Source organism: Ciconia boyciana, chromosome 3, assembly GCF_034638445.1.
Source record: "Ciconia boyciana chromosome 3, ASM3463844v1, whole genome shotgun sequence".
NCBI classification, from domain to species: Eukaryota; Metazoa; Chordata; class Aves; order Ciconiiformes; family Ciconiidae; genus Ciconia; species Ciconia boyciana.
In genome coordinates this window covers 56139475-56157343 of record NC_132936.1, presented here as the reverse complement: position 1 = coordinate 56157343, position 17869 = coordinate 56139475, and the positions used below count along the sequence as shown (strand labels likewise).

Genomic DNA, 17869 nt, shown 5'->3' with positions numbered 1-17869 from the left:
TTTTTTTAAAGAATGAAGCAGGGATCCCTCATTTTAAAACACACAGGTGCTAGAGGCGCTGCTGTGGCCGCTGCCATGTTAGCTCTGTGGTTACGATACTCATCGGACGCAGGGGATGCAGGCTGGTGCTTTTCCTGCCTTCCCCCATCTATGCAGAGACTGCTGTAGCCAGTGGGCTACTGAGCTGGTTGAACCCGTCCCGTGGATGGTGTCTGGAGAGGGAGGTGAGGCCAAGTGCTTGATCCAGAGAAAGACAGTGCAAGAGAGCAGGCAGTGCTGTATGTGAGGAGGACATCCACTGAGCTGGGGAAATCCTAGTTGCAGTCTGCAAGTCAAGGACTAATTTTAGTCTGTAGCCTGGTGGATGTAAAGATTCTGGTAGGTACTAAGGTAGGGTTTAATGTCTGATGTTAAAACTCTAGCAACTGAAAGAAATAGCGAAATGCTATTTAAAATTACACTTGATAGGACAAAAAAAAGCTTTTGTGTTGCGTGTTGGAAAGGTACTTGACAGAAGAAATGAGAAGTCACAAGCTGTTTTCCAGTCTAAGGAGGGGAGAGCAAGGAACATTTGTATTTTTGCTGTGGTGTTTTGGGAACTTTTGTTGTAGTTGGTTTTTGTGGGGTTTTTTAAAATATAAGTCACCAGCTGGGAATGCACGCTAAGCTGTCATTTTTGGTTTTCAGTTGCAGGTAGCGTACATCATCTTTTACACTTTCTTACCTCAAGAGCCGCCTCCTTCAATTCCCTCGGTCAGAGACGTGCAGTTACAGCGCGTCACCCCGTTCCTGGCAAAGTCAGAGGCTGGCCCTCGACTGCAGCTGGGACAGGCAGGCCCTCAGTGCTACGATCGGTTAATATTTAACCTTCTTGTGAACTCTGGCTTGGTTTTACTGTTCCAGCCTACTGGGAGTGCCTGCTCAGGAAAGAAGTTTGGTATGGAAATGCTACTGAAAGCCTCCATCGGCCAGAGGGTCAGGCTCTGCTCTCACACAATCTCTAGAGACGTTGGAGAGACCCAGAGCTAACGCAGCCCTTCCAAGTGTGTAAATGTCTCAAAATGGTGCATACTCTAACCTTCACTGTGGAAGGAAGATTTTTAAATGTGTGATGTTTGAGAAGGCTGCCTGTGTTATACCTGTGACTGGTTTCGATGGTGAGAACAGGCTGATGTAGACAAGCTGGAGTTTGATGTACCACTGTGTGAGAAGCCATTCAGAGGAGGAGCATGAGGATGAGCCACTACCACTGGGAAGATTGAGGCAGAGTCCCCTTTCCTTCCTACCCCAGGATTTAGTATCTCCACCACCATCAGGATAGAGAGACTACACAGGTAGGAAGTTCCCTTGCATATCTGCTGCTAGGGTCACTAAAAACTTCCTGTTTCCCTGGCTGAGGTGGAGAAGCCCAAGGCTTTTCATGTTAACCACCCTCAGCCGTCACTCAGACGTGAACCATGAAGCACCACGGCAGCGACCGGGAGCTGTGAGGGACTACAGAGCTGCTGCGCTGCCTCCGTCCCCGTCAGCACCAAGCCACTGTGACCCAGGGAGGATGCAGATGTTTGGGGATTTATTTCAAGCCATCTTTTTGCAGTTTTGCAGGGTTTTTTTTGAGGGGGGTGGGGACGAAGGCAAGGTGCAAACTGAGACCCAACTTTTCATTAGGCTTAAACAGCTGTGTTGAACGGCAGCAGAAATGGGCACATGCTACCAAGAACCCTTTGACACTTGTAGCATGCTGCAGATGCGCAAAGCATGTGGCAGAGGCATGCAGAAAGTTTATTATAATACAAGCAGAGTCATCTGCTGCCTGGTCCCGTTGCACTGCTGCATTATCTAGGTGCCTCGTTAGGTGAGGAGTAGCCCTGATTCCTGAGCACTGCTTGTTTGTAAAGTGACAAGGCAGGCTAATGAGCTGTGTGGGTGGAATATTGGTTTCAGGCTCATCAGGAGGGCATCCTCATCCTTTCCTCAATTATATGCATCCAGCAGCGGGGCTGGGCGCAGACGTTTGTTCGTGGGTGCTTCTTCTCTAGAGCTTATGGACAGAAAAGCTGGGCTAAATGGGGCACCGAGAGGATCTTTTTTTAGCCTGTCACACTGGGACTGTGAATTGCAGCAGCGCAACTGGCGCTTTTGCAGGGCGTAAGGAACGCTTCTTTCTCACCCTGCGGGACATGTGACGAGAGTGGGCGCGCAGCGATGATCAAGTCAACCGAGTTAAGTAGCAGGCCTGTGTGACTGATTTACAAATACCAGTGTTCTTTATTTACACAGACATGTAAACAACAGAAGGTAAACAACACCACCCAGCTCGGTCTAACAAACAGGCTGCTGCTGTTTCACTTCAGGACCTGAGGTGTTTTAGACATTTCACAGAAACTGTATTGACAGCAAACACAGGAAGGCTACGAGGTTACCTTGACTCTTTCTTCTTTGCACGGGAATCGCATGCACAGCGCGGCAGCGTGAGGGAATGGCACCGCTTGAGGCCACAAAACAAGCATATGGAAAGAACCCACTAAGAGCTTGCCTTAAGGTCGGATATGGCTGGAGTTAGCAATATTTGTGAGTAGTATCACTGCAACTAGTCTGTACTCTGACAGCACTTTCCACCCAAGGATCTGAAAGCACTTTGTGAACAGACCACAAATCCTTGTTGCATCCTTTGCAAATTATCCCTGGTTTCCACGCAAGGAAATGGAGGGCCTTCAGCTAGCGACTTTCCCAGAGCTCAGGTTTTACTGGTCTAATTTCCCACCTTTGTGCTTTAAATATAGCACCATTCTTCCTTCCCAGAAGTATATCGCTTCTTGACATTTTAGGACAAGCTTTCGATTTCAAAGCGATGCTCCAAGCACTGCAGGCAGAAGGGCAGCGGACGGTCCCAGTCGCTACCAGAAGCTGTTTCGCTTCAACGCCGCCTCTGCTGAAAGAGGAGCCAGCTACTATGCGATACATTGCACCCATCCCCATGCTTTTTCAAGTTTGTCCAAAAACAGAATTAAGGGTAACATTAGCTGCAAAAGAAAAACTATTTGAAAACACCTGTGCTGATCTGCTGTCTTGCAAATTTAACTGCAACAGTAAGCCATACACACGCTGTGTTTTACTTAGTTGAAATATTTCAAATAGAAATGTGACACTAAATTTGTAAGACAGAAAAATACCTAGTGGAGCAATGAAAAGTTCAGGAAGTCTGCTGCCTTGTGCCAAGGAACAAATTTCCTTATAGTTTAGCAGCAAAAGCATCAGCTAGGGCTTGAGCGGGATTTAATTCTCAGCTGTAAATTCACATTTTGGTTCCACACACACTTCCTGAAAAAAAACCCAGATTGACAGATGTTGGGTTTGTTGTTTGTTTTTGGTTTTTTTTTCTATTGCCGAGTGATCACCATGGTTTGAACCCAAAACTGGTTTCAGCCTTTCTACCTGTTTCTAACATGAATAGCAAGTTAGACAGGCTCAGCTCATATGCTAGATCAAATTCAAGCGTGTAAGAATTGCTGCTAAAAAAGCAGCCGGGAAGGTGGCTTTGAGCACAGTATTTAAATGCTCAGCTGCTTTTTCTTGTGCACGTTATGCTTCAAGTAGTTTTACTTCTTCTACCCTCCCAGTAAGAACTACAGTGATGCCCTATCTTCAGTTATCGTAGGAAAGGAGATGAATCACCACAACCGTAAGATACACCATTTACAGCTGCCAGTACAACAGCAGGTAAAATAAAGATGGAGAAAGAGGCCTGTTTTTCTTAAATAGGCATTTCTGCAATCCTTTCAATCCCCCAGGTGAAAAGGAAACTTAAGAAATTCTTCTTAAATAAAAGCTATGTACAAATTGCACACATTGCAAATGGAGCACTGAGATCAGTTACAGAAAATAAGATGTACAGTCTTCACTGATAACATCTCTCTTGCTATAAACAGTGATAAACAGCATATGCTTTCTTCAGATGTCAGAACCCAGCAAGACTGCAATATTATGTACACAGGGCTTGTTTGCCTTCTGCCTCCTGCAGCAGAGTCCCTCCAAACTCTGTTTTTGCTTCGGAAAGCTGTGCAGCGACGTTCCTGCGCACTGCGTCTCTCCTGCTCGGCAGATCACAAGAGAGCTGTCATTGCTGTCTGGCTTATTGGTTTTAGGCAGTCTCTGGGCGTTGAGTAACCCTCGCTCCCGAGGGCATTGGGCTGAGGTTTCTGGTAGTCCGTGCTGTAACTCACGGAGCTCAGAACACTGTTAACTTTGGGTTTGTCGTATTTTATGACACTCTGGGGTGTCTGATAGTCTCCGTTCCTGGTATCGGTCTTACATGAACTAGGGAAGCTGCCGGCAGAAAGGGAGTGTTTCTGGGATGAGACGACGGGTACGTTGTAGCCGTTTTCAGAGGGAAAATTATGTTCTCTTGCTATGTGCCGCTCTATGATGGGGGTGGCGTATTCGGGCTCTTGGCTGGTCAGGGGCAGAGCATATTCGTGCCGGTTAGCTCTGTGCGGACAGTGATAGTGATTTTCAAACTCTGAACTCCCTCTTCTTCCCTCATCTTCAGTGTCCATGGGTCGAAAAGTAGATCCTTTCCGTGTTACCGTCCCAGTCCCGATCATGAGAGGCTGCTGATAATCTAAAAGGAAGCATGAACTGCTCAATAAGGCACAGATAGATTGTTTTTTGTATTCAATAGTTATGCATTGATAAGTGTTACTTGGTTATTGTACAAAATGCGTGGTTATCAGGGATGTGAGGAAACCTTGCCCCAGTGCCGGTCCTGCAACCTCCTTCAGCGAGCAAGTGTTGCAGAACATGGCAGAAGCTCTTCCATGGAGGAGCTCCAATCTGCCACCCCTTTTCCTACTCCCTTTCCCCTCCTACCCAAACAAATAAATTAACATCATTTCTGGAGTATACTAAAAAGCTTTAAAAAAAGAGAGAAGTCAAGAAAATATTAGCAATGAACTGGGCAAAGGACATTGCATGAAGATCCACAAACGAGAAGTTCTCTGAAGCAAGTGTCCCACTTCTGGAATAATTAAAATGCCCAGAGGATTCTTAATGAGCCTGACCAAGAGCCGGCTCTATTTAAAAGGCATCCTGTAGTAGCTGACTGACAAGAAGGATGAAGTTAGACGGAACGGCAGCCAAGAGAGTCAAGGGAAGTGTGAAACGCGCTAAGCCAGCTCAGCACTGCTGCGGGTGCACGAGGGGGGACGAGCCACGGGAGGAGAAGTGGGACCGGTGCTGATGGAGGAACTGGGCGGTCACCCCGGTCAAGGGGGACGGCAGGGATAGAGCTGGGGATGGGCAAACGGCCCGAGCAGGAGCAAGGAGTGAGATGGAGGAAATGTGGCCTCAAGAAGCGCGTGTTTGCACCTCTAGTCGAGGCGGATGCCAGGCTGCCGTCTAAGAAGGAGATCTGGACTAAAAAGGTTTTAAAAAAATCCAGTAAAACTATTATGAGAAAATTCAGCGTTCTAACTTTCTCACTTTGGTGCTAGTGACAATCTCTTACAGATACATACGGTGGCCTGAACAGCTCTAGTAAATGACACTGCTAAAGTATCATGTTTTGACGCAGGCGCGAAGAAGTTAGCTCAGTTTCTGTTCTGGCATCGTGGTTCATCTGACATGAGCGTCGAATTCGATCCCATATGTCCTGTGAATCTTTTTGGCAGTTCCTGGCTGCTTCCCAAACTTCAGCATGTAGGGTGAAGGTGTTATGATATTTCACTAAGTAAGCGGTGCAGCTCTCCCCGGCATTGCTGCCGCCATCCCCAGCAATCTCCCTCGCTCAGGATGAAGTGTCTCGACTCGTTCCCGGCTGCCTTTGAGAACTGGCAGCCGGGGATTCAAAGCAGGGGGCATTTCGTGTAGCATGTTAACCTGTATGCAAGTTGCAGGCCCTCTACAGTTAAATTATTAAATGGCACATTTCTGGGCTGCAGTCACATTTTTATTTCATGTTTCTTATTTTTAACGAGACTGTAGGTGAAAGGCTAAGGCTGGGGAGCTGCCTGGCCAGACTGAGAGTTAAGACTTTCCACACCCGGCAGGAGGGGAGGATGGAGAGAGCAGTCTCTCCAGAGATGGCCGGGGGAGACAGATAACCATGATTTGTGAGCAACCTTTATTCACTCCCTTTCCTCCATGAAATAAAACTGCTGTATAGGTCTCTGCATATTTATATTGAAAGTTTCTGTAAAGGATTGAAACCATCTTTGAAAGATATCCAGGGTAGCACCATATGGAATTACAGTAACCATCCATTTGTTTTTTAAATGTATTTCTCTGCCAAATGCATTGGAGAAATTCTAAGGAATTTCTAAGGTCTGAGGCTGGAATCAGCAAATTAATCTTTCTGGAAAATTGCTGATCACTGAGCCCATGAAATGGCTGGTCTCACTAGCCTTTCCAGACAGACTAAACTAGGCAGGGATAAGATGTGCTAAGAGGATGAATTAAAAAACCATCCCTTTGGGATGCAAATAGTACCGATGTGGGGATTTGCTCTATCCAAACAGTGACCTGGAACCAAGGTAGCTCAGGAGAGAAGCACTGTGGGGTTTTTTTCTTCTCTCTCATCTACCTGCTTCCGCTTCAGGGGGCCTCATCTCCCAAATTGTTCAGGCACCAGGAAAGCCTCACAGGGATCTTAGCACGACTTCCAGCTGGGCATGAAATCCCACCACAAACCAACTAAGTAATTTTCCTATTTGCTCAGCAGCAAGGGGCATTATATTTTGTTCCGTTTCCAGAGACATTTGTGTTTAAATAGAAACTATCTATTTAAACTATCCTATCCAAGGCACGTTCTTGGACTATATCCATGCCTGACTGCCTTCCGTGGTTACCTTCAGCTGTAACTATTTCAGAGTTAGGAAATCTTTCCCTACAACTCCAAGAAAAAGTTTCCAAAATAGTGGGTTTTTTTCCACTGATATATTTAGCTGCTTCACTATACATCTGGGATGAACACAGATAAATCTGTTCCTGGGCCTCTGCTTGCATGAGAGCTGGAGCTTGTAACATTGCTGGCCCATCCCTCTCCCTGCTACCCGCTCTGCGCTCAGAGTAAAATGAAGGCATCGCAGGGGAAGCAATTGTTACCTGCCATGTCACTGGTGACCAGATCTAGTTTTTGTGGTGTCTCCTTCTCATTATTATAGCTGATAGTAAATTCAGTTGACTGATGTCTGGTGAAAGGCTGCTTGATTTGTTTCCAACAACCTATGATAAAGAAATAAAAATAGAAGGCTTATCAGCAAGTGAAATGCTTACAATCAGAAGACTTATCAGAAAGTTTAATTTTTGGTGTACTCATTGCTGTCAATATACTAAAGTAGTTAAAAAGCAAGACTAAAATGGGCTGTTTGTAAAAAAAGCCCCCTAAATTTGGAGGGTGAAAGGGAAAAAGTGAATCATCAACTGGGATTTCCAAGTGAAAACAAAACTTTATAGAGGATTTTCTTGGCAAGAAGGGCTCAAACTCTGTAGGTGCCTGCACTGATGCCTTAACAAAGTTTATCAGTAAAATACCACCTTTAAATCAGTTACATGTTTTGCCATTGCTTATGTGGCAAAAATAATGCTTAAAATTTCTTTTTTTCAATAGACTAGCATGGCTTTCATTTCCTTGATATCTGAGCACCTGCACTCATCAATTAATTTGTTCTCACAACATCCTTATGAGACAGAAAAATAAAAATCAACAGTGTCAGGCACTTGACTAGAGCCTGCGACAGGAGGTCTGCAGAGAGGTGGGTTCGGCTCCCAGCTTTCTGAGTCCCAAGCCTGGTTCACAAGAGCTTAGGAGCTTGATTTATGAAGCACACACGCAACAAATGAACTGACTGGGTAAGAGGCTATCTCCAATTCCTTGGGATTTGTCCTCATTAGCAAGTGAGAAAGGATTATGATGTGACCTTGAAAAATCATATTAGCAAATATGATGTTAAGTACAAATTAATTTTCTAATGAGGGCGAGGTGCAGTGGGTAACAGCATTCCTTCCACTGACGTCAGCACCTGCTGAGGGATGAAATTTCGGAGCTGAGCTATTGCACTTGTCAAGAGACATGTGAATTGCTTAGTGGTTTCTTTTTTTATGGAAAGCTGAGATTCCTCTATAGAGGAATATGGCCAGGCTGGCCAGGAAAAACAGCTAAACCCCAACTTCTAAGCTGACGGGAGACCCCACTCTAGAAAGTGTTATTGAGCAAGACAAAGAATATACTTCACTGGGGTTTTGCAGGCATCTTCTAAAGCAGAGTCCTCAAGCCAATCCCCTATTCAGATTTTACACATGAAGTACAATTCAGTATTGTTAGGCTTTATAAATACAGTCCCAACTAGGGAAGGCAGTGAGATGGAAATATTAAAGCCATAAAAAGTTATTAGCCCTTGTTCTCTTGGAGAAAGGCAATCCCCTCTGCTGTGGGGAAAAGAAAAGGAAAGCAGCAATTTTCTGCAAAATAGGTATTTTGGAGGAGGGAAGGAAAGGGAGGGCACCTGGGAGCACTCTTACATGCTAATTTATGCACTCTGTATAATAGATCTTTTGCTAATTGCCTTTCTGTCATAGAAACCAAATTATATTGTTTCTCAGGGCACTGTGCTAGGATGACACAAGTGGGACTATCGTTTGCCGTTTTCCTTGTATGAAGAGGTGAATTTGAACGAGGAAACGTGGATGCTATTTCATAAGCATTTCATGCTTAGTTGCATAAACCCCTTCCCGTTGGCCCAATGGACAGGACAGGACAAAGTGCATGGTTCTCCACTAACCTGATTTCTGAGCACTGGATAATCCGTAAGAAAGTCCTTTGGCTTCTCGCCTGCGAGGAGAGGAAAGCATTTATAAACATCTGCACTCACAGCATTTCAGCTTCATGCCTTAGCTCCAGGAGAGAGAGCCTTTGTGTTTAGCAGCTGAGGACAATGCTTCACTTTGAAGGAGGATGGTGTTTAAAACACCATTTGGTGTAAAACACCATTCCTGGTGTAATGGTGTAAAAATGGTGTAAAACACCATTCCTGGAGGATGGTGTTTACTAGAACGTAAGGCATGCAAACCAGCGCTTCGACATTTCGTTTTTCCCCATCTATATGCAAGTTGTAAGTGCCAGTGTTCAAATTTCTTGTGTCTGGCACTCATCGATTTGATGTGTCCATGTCTATATGCGTCACTCCAGGTTATGTTTTGGGTCTGCTTTTCTGAATTCTTTGCCTAGTTTATAGATTTACTGTGAATCCAGGGCAGAGCTGGGTACCACTAGTGATGAAGCAACGTCACCATAGCATTCCTTATACTTCCAAATCCCCATCTGCTGACAGAAGCATTTCCTGGCTCTACATGCAAGTGCAGGTTCATATGAATGGACATCTAGCAGGAATCACAGTTAGCGGTGCTTCTTCCAGTCCTCTGACTTGTGAAATGAAGTGGCTTGGTTTTAGCTGCTTACCAGCGTATGCCTGCAACTCCTCACAGCTGGGCTCTGCTTTCAGCCCCCTAGGTTGAGTGCTCTCACTTAAGGGACTGGGAAGCAGAAACACAACAGGAGGGAAATAAAAGAAAATGACCCAGATAGATAGCTCAAATCCTCCCTATTCACTGAATTTTTACTTGGCTTTGGTGTGGAAACTATTCCATCTTCGATTGCTTTACACCCTAGTATTTGTGGGTATATGTAGGCTGAAGAGAACAGCAGGTCACATTGGACTGTAAATTGAGGTGTGCAGTTCTCACTTGCTTTACTTTCATTTTTGTCCAACGAGGGAAGATGTACAATAGGAAATACAATTTACAGAGACGCGACATGAGTTCTACTTAAAAGGAGGACTGCCAAAAAGGATCGATTTCCAGGTCCCTGGTAAAGAGGCTCTGGAAAGAGGGCACGTAGTTGGACGTGCTAGCTAGGTAGCCACAAATGCCTCCTAGGACAAAAGCCTGTATCTTACTTGCGTAGGGCTGCACAGATACAAATTCCAGAGAACAGGAACAGACACAGCACGATGAGGACGGGGACAATTATAGCTGTAAGCTTTAAGCCTGCATAAGAAAAAAAAAAAAAAGGATAAAAGTTTAAAAGGCAAATTACTCTGAAGCTGGTAATGTTTACTACAGAGAATACAGCAAAAGGCAGATAATCTTGCAGGAATGCTCCTTGCAAGAGAGCATGAAAATATAAAACTATAAAACTGCAAGACCATTCCTCAGCCATACGTGGTTGCCATGTACCTACGTGGAGTGTTGAGACGAAAGTCTCAGACTCAGTCTCAGACAGACAAACTCACCGTCTCAACAGTGTTGAGACGAAAGAGTTAAATATAGTTTCTCAGTGCTGACACTTGACTTGACATCTATATGCAACCTTACAAAAAGCAGTTCCTTCTTATGACACACTAGGTAACTTTTAAAAAGACACTTACACTCTGTTTCCATTTGCTTACAAAACTGCCAAAGGAGGCTGCAATTTTACATGCTGAGTTTCTGGCTCACGTTGAACTGGTTGAAACATTTCAGTCAAAATAGTTCAAAGATTTCCAGGAGTGGAGCTAGCAAAAAACCTGTTTAGCCCCTGTTAAATTCTAACACAACATGGTTTAGAGCAGGGATTTGAAAATTAGCAGTGGAGTGGCTCTTGTGTCAGGAGTGTGCCATTCGCTATTGCTACAGACACTTACCAGGCTGTGAGAATAAGGTAGTACACGTGTCCACAGGGTATTTATGATTTAGCAGATGAAATCTCAGTAGATTTCATTTTCAGTGAACATGGATACAATTTACCCATACCGCTGCACAGATGAACTGAGCTTGCTCTTGGCAAGAGCAGTGCAGTTTCAGAAGAGCTTTTTTTCTTACAGTGATTGCTTCTTACAACCAGTTCTTTTACAGAGACATTCCTACAGCTATCAGCTACCTAATGGGTAGCAGTGTTTGGTGTAGTGGGTCTGGTAATTCCTGCCTGGCTATGGGTCCACCAGCCAGTATAAGCAACAAATTTTGTTTGTTTGCTTTTCAAGATCTAAGAAGTTAGCTCCGCAACATGAAAGGATGAAGACTGCAAATTCAGTGAGAAGTATGCGAATGAAGGTTGTCTGAGCCCCCACAAATGCAGGCATTATGGAAAAGTGTTTAATTACACAACCGTGCACTACTGTATGCTGCTTAGAGCTGGGGACCTGCGCTGGGAGGAGTCATGGTTGCGTAGAGAGAAGGTAACATTTTTGTGAGACCACTGCCTCATGTATTACAAAAATTATAAAATATAGGAAGAGGGTGAGGAAGAGCTCCTCCAGAAAATGCTGATGAGTGCTCAGTATAGTCCCTTGAGCCACCTACCAAGCATGGCAAATAAACCAATATGACAGGGAAACCAAAGCCTGATGTTTCACGCATCAAGGAAAATTAAGGCTTTCAATCTCTTTCTGTGCCTTAAGACAAAAAGAACCTATGCTCCTCCCTCTTCTCTCTGTCCTTAACCTTTAATAAAGTCTGAATGGAAAATAAAAGTTTTGGTTTGTGAGAACATTTAAAGTTTACTCAGGCTGGGCTGAAGACATGATGCATCCTAGAGAAAATGCAGCACTAGGTAGTGTTACCCAAGTTAGTTTCTTCTGATGGGATGGGCTCCGTAACAGTCCTGTCGTCTTTTCCAAGGGAGGTTTCTGTGCTCTGACTTGGTTTCTGCCACATTGAATGCGTAAATGAACTATTAGCTGCAAAAGAGAAGGGGGCATCAGTGGCACTGTGGTAGCACAGGGGGCTTTGGAGGCACCGTGCCCGGGGAGTGCTGCTTACCCCATACCTTGCATTATTCGACAACCCATCAGCTCGAGCTTCAATGCTATTCTTTGGTTCCAGGTTTGAGGGATAATGCGCACATAACGGGCCACTATCGGAGGGATGAAGTTATTGCGTACTATGTCACCAGAGTTGGAGTTGCCTTGGAATACCTGCAACGAAATGTAAGCACGTTGTCTGCTCTGTTTTAAAAGTCTCTTTCTTCAGAGTGCTCCTGACATCCAACTTCAAACATTTTCATTGTCCTAAACCTGAAATATATTGATAATCTGGGATGCAGCCACAAGATTTTTGGAATTGAGACTTCTGGAAAAAAATAATCTTTTTAGTTCTGACAGATGATCACATTTTGCTGTTAGCTTGGTGAAAAAAGATAATCACTCTGTTTCAATTCTGTGTAATTTCTAGTTAATGTATGGTGGTATAATGCTATCATTTTTTATTTAATAGCACTGCAGCACCCTTACTTGGGCAACAGGAGATAAAAATGTAAAAATAAGTTGAAGTGAAATATTTCTAGACATTTTAGTAAAATGGTCAGTTTTCTGTATCAAGCTTGATGAGTGACTATCAACTACGTGGTTGTGTCTCCTTTTCCCCCCACTTATACAGTATTTCCCAGAATCAATTCGGCCCATGTGCAGAACAGTAGTCCTTGCAAAATTAGTTCTTAGAGATGCTTCGGCATGATCTAGGAGAACTTAAAAGCCTGATAAGATAGGGAAGTGAGCCCAGCATATCTTAGATAAAATGCCAGGCCACATCAGGTCTGATGGGACAGGTTTTGTCATGCACCTTAGCTGAAACTAAGATCATATATAATACTTTCATCAGATTATTTGTAAATAACAAGTCAGTGTGGAAAACTGCAAACCAGCAGATTTTAAATAGCTAGCCTTCACAGTTCAGCCACTACTAGGCTGATTTTTCACTTTTTGGGCCAACACCTCTTAAGTTTAACATTTAAAAAATCTTAAACCAGTTAATGTTGTGCAGTGAAATTCCTTTCCATACAAGCTAAGAAAATCAAAGCTAGTAGGAAATCTATCTACAGCTCTACCAAGTTTTTAAAACCTGCCGTCAGGACTGAGGGCCAGGTAGAGCCTTATCCTGAGGCAAGCTGAGCTCCCTCAGAAATGATGAGTGAAGGTCTGACTGTGAACGCTGTGGGAGCAGGGAGGGCTTTGGGTGGTTTTTGTTTGAAAGGAAACATGAGGTTTTCAGGGGAAAAACGTTATCAGACAAACCTGTGCAGCACATCCTTTGTCTGCAGGAACTAGTTGCACTGCTTTTATCTGTTCGTTGTTAAAGTCACCCAAAGTCTGTGAAAGCTGTTGTGTGGACAGGTATTTTGGTGTAAGAGCTTTTATTTTAAGTTCAGTTACATCGATTCCTAACAGACGTAGGCTGTGCCCACAGACTTGTGTCAGAAGAGTCTGGCCAGCGAGGGGCGGGGAGCGGTGCAGTCCCTCGTGACCGTAACACAGCCCGAACAGAAGCTTGATCCGCAGGCGCAGCTTCACCAGCAGCCCCGTGCTTTTACCCGAGTCAGTTGTTTCGCTTGTTGGGGGGGTGTATTGACCATCCCGGTGCATCTGAAGCTGAATCTCAGCTTTGCTGGTGCCATACCGACCAATGCTTCTGCACTGGTACAGCGTTCCTAGCACATGCAAGCACTGAGCTGAGCTAAAGACTTGCCCAAACAGCCTGTTGTACAGCTTTAATTACACCGTTCTTTTAAAAGAAGGATACAGACATACACATGCCTCCCTGTGTGCGTCTCACAACTTCAGCAAGCCCTGGATAACTTCCTTGTTTCGACAAGCTCACTATCTACTCCATGGCTGTAAATTACACCGGTGAAGACAACCCAAGTCTAGACAAGTCTGAAACTCCTAATCTTTCTTGACAGTGAAAGCCTGCCCTTCAATGTCAAGGCAGCGTATGCATTATTGCTCTGTGTTTTCCTACCCCTCCCGCTTTCCCTTACCTTTTCTTCATTACTCAGAATCCCTTTGTAAGTTCTCCATTTTGAGTTGTTATTTTTGTAGTTCATTGTAAATGTCTTTACATAAAAGTTGAAATTCAGCATAGTGGATCCAGAACCAGTGGTCTTAATCCCTTTTAACAAAATGCAAAATACATTTTCATTTGTTAGGTGTCTTTTTTAAAGGAACATTTTCAAATGGAAACACAGAAGCCGAAACGATTCGGAAAAATTTGCCTTCAAAATCTTAATTAATTTTTCAAACTATGTTGGAATTCAGGGGTGGTTACTGAGTTTAAAAGTTGGGTAAAGAATGGAAATCAGTTTTAAATTGTGAATTTAGAGCAATGCAATTTTTAACAGAGCTCAAATTAATGACTCCAAAAATGGTAATTGCTTGTTGATATTATGGTCCATATCAGCAGTCTTTACATCTTTAGCAGCAACTGTAATTTACATTTGTACAACTAAACCAGGAGTTGGAAACAGGACTCTCTTTCACCTGGGCCATTATTTCAAAGGCTATGACTTTAATGTTTCTTATTGATTCCAGAACTGCATCATTAATAGGTCCTAAGCAATCATTTATCATCCATCCAGACTCTACAGCTCCCTGTGTAAATATTTTGTTCTGAGCCTACAGCATCAGGCATGCATGACAGTTGAGTCCAATCCTATATCCCTATAGGAAGACCAGTCTTATAAAGAGCCATGATTTCTTAAATATGAAAATAATCTTCCTCAATGCAGAACATTTCATTACATTTAATGAAGGAAACACTGCATTACTGCATTATTAGCTTTTCAACTGCACTTAGTTTCTTCTCCAGCTGAAACCCCAGCTTCTAATAACCAGACAGTGACATACCTGTTATTCTCTTCTTCTCTCCCAAGTCTATCTCCAACCATTCACGATTGCTGCTGTGGTTAGAGGCCCAAGCCAATCCTGGTACCTGAAGCCAAGCCTTGTCGGGAGACCACTGGAATAGTTGCCCAAATTCGTTGGTCTCCTCCCAGTAGGAAGATGCAGTAACCTGGCTCTTGGAGAGGAATCCCTCTTCCAGACTGAGAGATTTATTGCAGCCTAGGAGTCCCCACACAGACAGACAGAAGGAGTTATTTTGCGTTTTCACAGCATATTTTTATATTAGGCTAGCAACATATGAAGACCACCCACAACAGCAAAGTCAGATGTTGCTTAATCTGGTGCTAGCCTGATGCTACCCATTAGCTCTGGTGTTTGCCAGTCAATTTGTAGTGGATGATCCAGTACCAGAGTGCTGCAGTCCCTCTCCTTTACCAATTTAGCTCCTACATACATGACACCTGCTGACTACATCTGCTATTTTTTCCTTGCCATTTTGTTTTTTAATTTCTGCAGTTTAGTCTCATTCATGTGAAGGCTGCTTATATTCTAAAATTTTCCTTCTGAAACATAATATTTATGTTTCGAGATTGGCATTAACTAATTTTGCTGTACAAAACATTTCTCAGATGAAGGCACTGTACTGAAAGGAACACTTTACTGTAAATATTTCACGATTCTCACCTGCAATTTAGGGCTAGGAAAGTTACTCATTAGAGAAGCTCCTTGATACTGCTGCCAAGAGGTGATATCATGAAGATAATAGCTGCAGGTAAGTATTACAAACTCCACCAAAGAACCTAAACAATTTCTGCATATCAAGGTTCTTCAGAGAAAACAGGCCAGTGGAATAAGGTTTCAATGAAGTTAAAAATAATTCCTTGGCAGTTTCAAAGGCCTATACATGCTCTACAGTTTTCAGTGGAATAGTAAATGATTTTATCTCAGATGACTGAAATATAATTCAAATGAACGAGCGCGAACTTTTCCCCCCTCTTTGCTATGTTTTATGCAAATGAACAGCTTGACAGATTAAAGACGCTTTTGCATCTTGGAAAGTCATAAACAAGAACGCTTTCTGTATCAGTGCAATGTAAATATATTTTCATTCCTCTCTATGCTTTCATTCTCTTCTGGTATAACAAAGACGGAATTTATAAATGTCTGAAGAAAAACTGCTTTCATTTTCTGCCACCTAAAGTACATAAAAATGGGATTATCCGATTGCCATTTTTCATATGCTGGCACCAGAAATGTAACAGCAGAACACTATTTCTGTTTCTCGTCTATGTGCGTATGACCTATTCCTATTCTGTGTTTTTTTTCTAGCTCACTTCACATCTCTTCAACTTTTATATTCAACTTGCCAATTTAAAAAAATTGCTGTCCTAAAATATCCTTCCTAGACACAGCCTGACATTCTCCTGATTACTTTTCAAAACTTTTACAGAAAATACTTAAATAAAAAGGTAAAATTTGAATAGCTAAAAATAAAGCCATTATTCTTACCATTTGAGGTAAATATAAACCGCTTATCTGACAGCGAACCACTGTAAGAAAAGAAAAAGGTAATTCAGCCTTTCAGGAGGCAGTCACGGGAACGCCGAGGTACAGTTTCAGAATCACTGTTTATCTAGCAAAATATCTCTGGCCAGATAGCCGCTTACTTTGCTGGCTGGTTACCGACCCCAGTAAGAGCACTCGTGTGCATCTCTCGCTGTGACTGAATTCAGATCAGTTTTTTAATGGTTTTGAGCATTTGTTATGCTTTAAAGTGACTCCCCATCCCATCAGCCTGTTACTCTTGCTGCACGCTTCTGCTTTTGTGCTCTGCTCAGGGCTGTACTGCTGTGGGAAAGCTTACCCCTTCTGCTCCTCAGACCAGCAACACAAGAGCGTTCAAAAGAGCCAGGAACGGGAAAGCTAACAGGGCTTGGAGCTACCAGCAGTGCATTGCTCCAGCACCGGGCCCAGGTCTCTTCTCACCTACAGTAGCTTGAACTAGAGCAGCCTCACTGAAATCAGTGACTTCTGTTAGTCTAAGTCCACATCTAGTTTGAAGAAAATCCAGCCTTAAGCACTGTGAAACAGTTATGCTTGATGGTGACTAAACCACGTCAGCTCTGACCGCTCCTACTTTGGCTACAGGTGTATCACAGCCAGACTGAGTGACAACCACTCCTTCTTGTAATCTGGGTGGGAACCGGTTGTGTTATAACCACGACCAACAGCTCCCATCAGGAATGGTTCTTTTTGCTCTATTAACTGGAGCACATCTATGGCTCCCCTTTTCTTCCTCCTTCCGACATGGACTGCTTTGCAGGAGAAAAGCCATTTCTTGAGCTGCTCCATACAACCCTGCACAATGCAGGACAAGATAAAATCACCGCTGTAAGGGAAAGCTGAGCTTTCCTTGGCCTCCCATGGAGCCGCTTTCTGATTCTCAACAGGATGCCCCTGAGGTTTCATTCCAGAAGTGATGACTCTGACTGGCTGCCTAATAAAAATAAAAGCCCAGGTTTTAACGTGAAATTAGTTTGGATTTCTTGAAAATCTGACCCCTTCAACATCGCTTTGATTAGCTGCATGCATCACTTGCCCCTTTTGAAAAGCCTTGGCCAGCGTGACTGAGCAGTAAAAAACTCCTGCACTGAAGCGTCAAGACAGCTCCCTTTCAGGCTGCCCTTTGTTGTTGGCCAGGAAAATCTCCTCCGAGGTACCCTCTGTGGGCTAACAGCGGTGCGCACGGCTGTACGTTTTGAGAGTACTGCAAACGGGGAAGGGGAAAGTGGTCCCATGTCAAAGCCAATAAAAACACTGCTTCTTTTTGTCAGTGAGGGAAAACTAATGACTACAGGCAAACGAAGCCCTTCGGAGATGACGGAGAGCACTGGGAGGGAGCTGATTTATTTGGGCGTGTAGGCGGTAGAGTAGCTAGAAGGAAAAAGCCAAGCTCTTCCTCCCACATCTTCCCCCCAGGCAATCCTCACGGGCGATCAGATGTGCTCTGCTCGCTGCAAACCAGTTTGACATTACAGCCAAAACAATTTTTGCTTTCTTAGTGAATACGAAGCAATCCATTTCAAGAGGAAAGAAGAAAATGAAAATCCATGGTGATCAGTAAAACCTACCCAAAACAGAAATCACAGCGCTCCTGGAATACTTATTTATGAGATAATGCTTTGTAATAAAAAAGTCACGGACATCCCTTTCAAACAGAG

The 17869-nt window shown here is 43.7% G+C and overlaps 1 protein-coding gene across 1 annotated transcript in view; it reads right to left on the bottom strand.

Annotated features, from left to right (window-relative positions):
- Positions 1-2248: 2248 nt before the first annotated feature.
- Positions 2249-17869, bottom strand: part of DCBLD1 (discoidin, CUB and LCCL domain containing 1) — a 48891-nt gene continuing 33270 nt past the window's right edge. Inside the window, exons 7-15 of the mRNA XM_072855743.1 lie at positions 16158-16198; positions 14652-14867; positions 13787-13917; positions 11801-11948; positions 11595-11711; positions 9951-10041; positions 8778-8827; positions 7102-7221; positions 2249-4621 (exon numbers count right to left, since the gene is read on the bottom strand). Coding sequence (XP_072711844.1) covers positions 4104-4621; positions 7102-7221; positions 8778-8827; positions 9951-10041; positions 11595-11711; positions 11801-11948; positions 13787-13917; positions 14652-14867; positions 16158-16198 — 1432 coding nt within the window. The 3' untranslated portion in view covers positions 2249-4103. The remainder of the gene's footprint in view (positions 4622-7101; positions 7222-8777; positions 8828-9950; positions 10042-11594; positions 11712-11800; positions 11949-13786; positions 13918-14651; positions 14868-16157; positions 16199-17869) is intronic.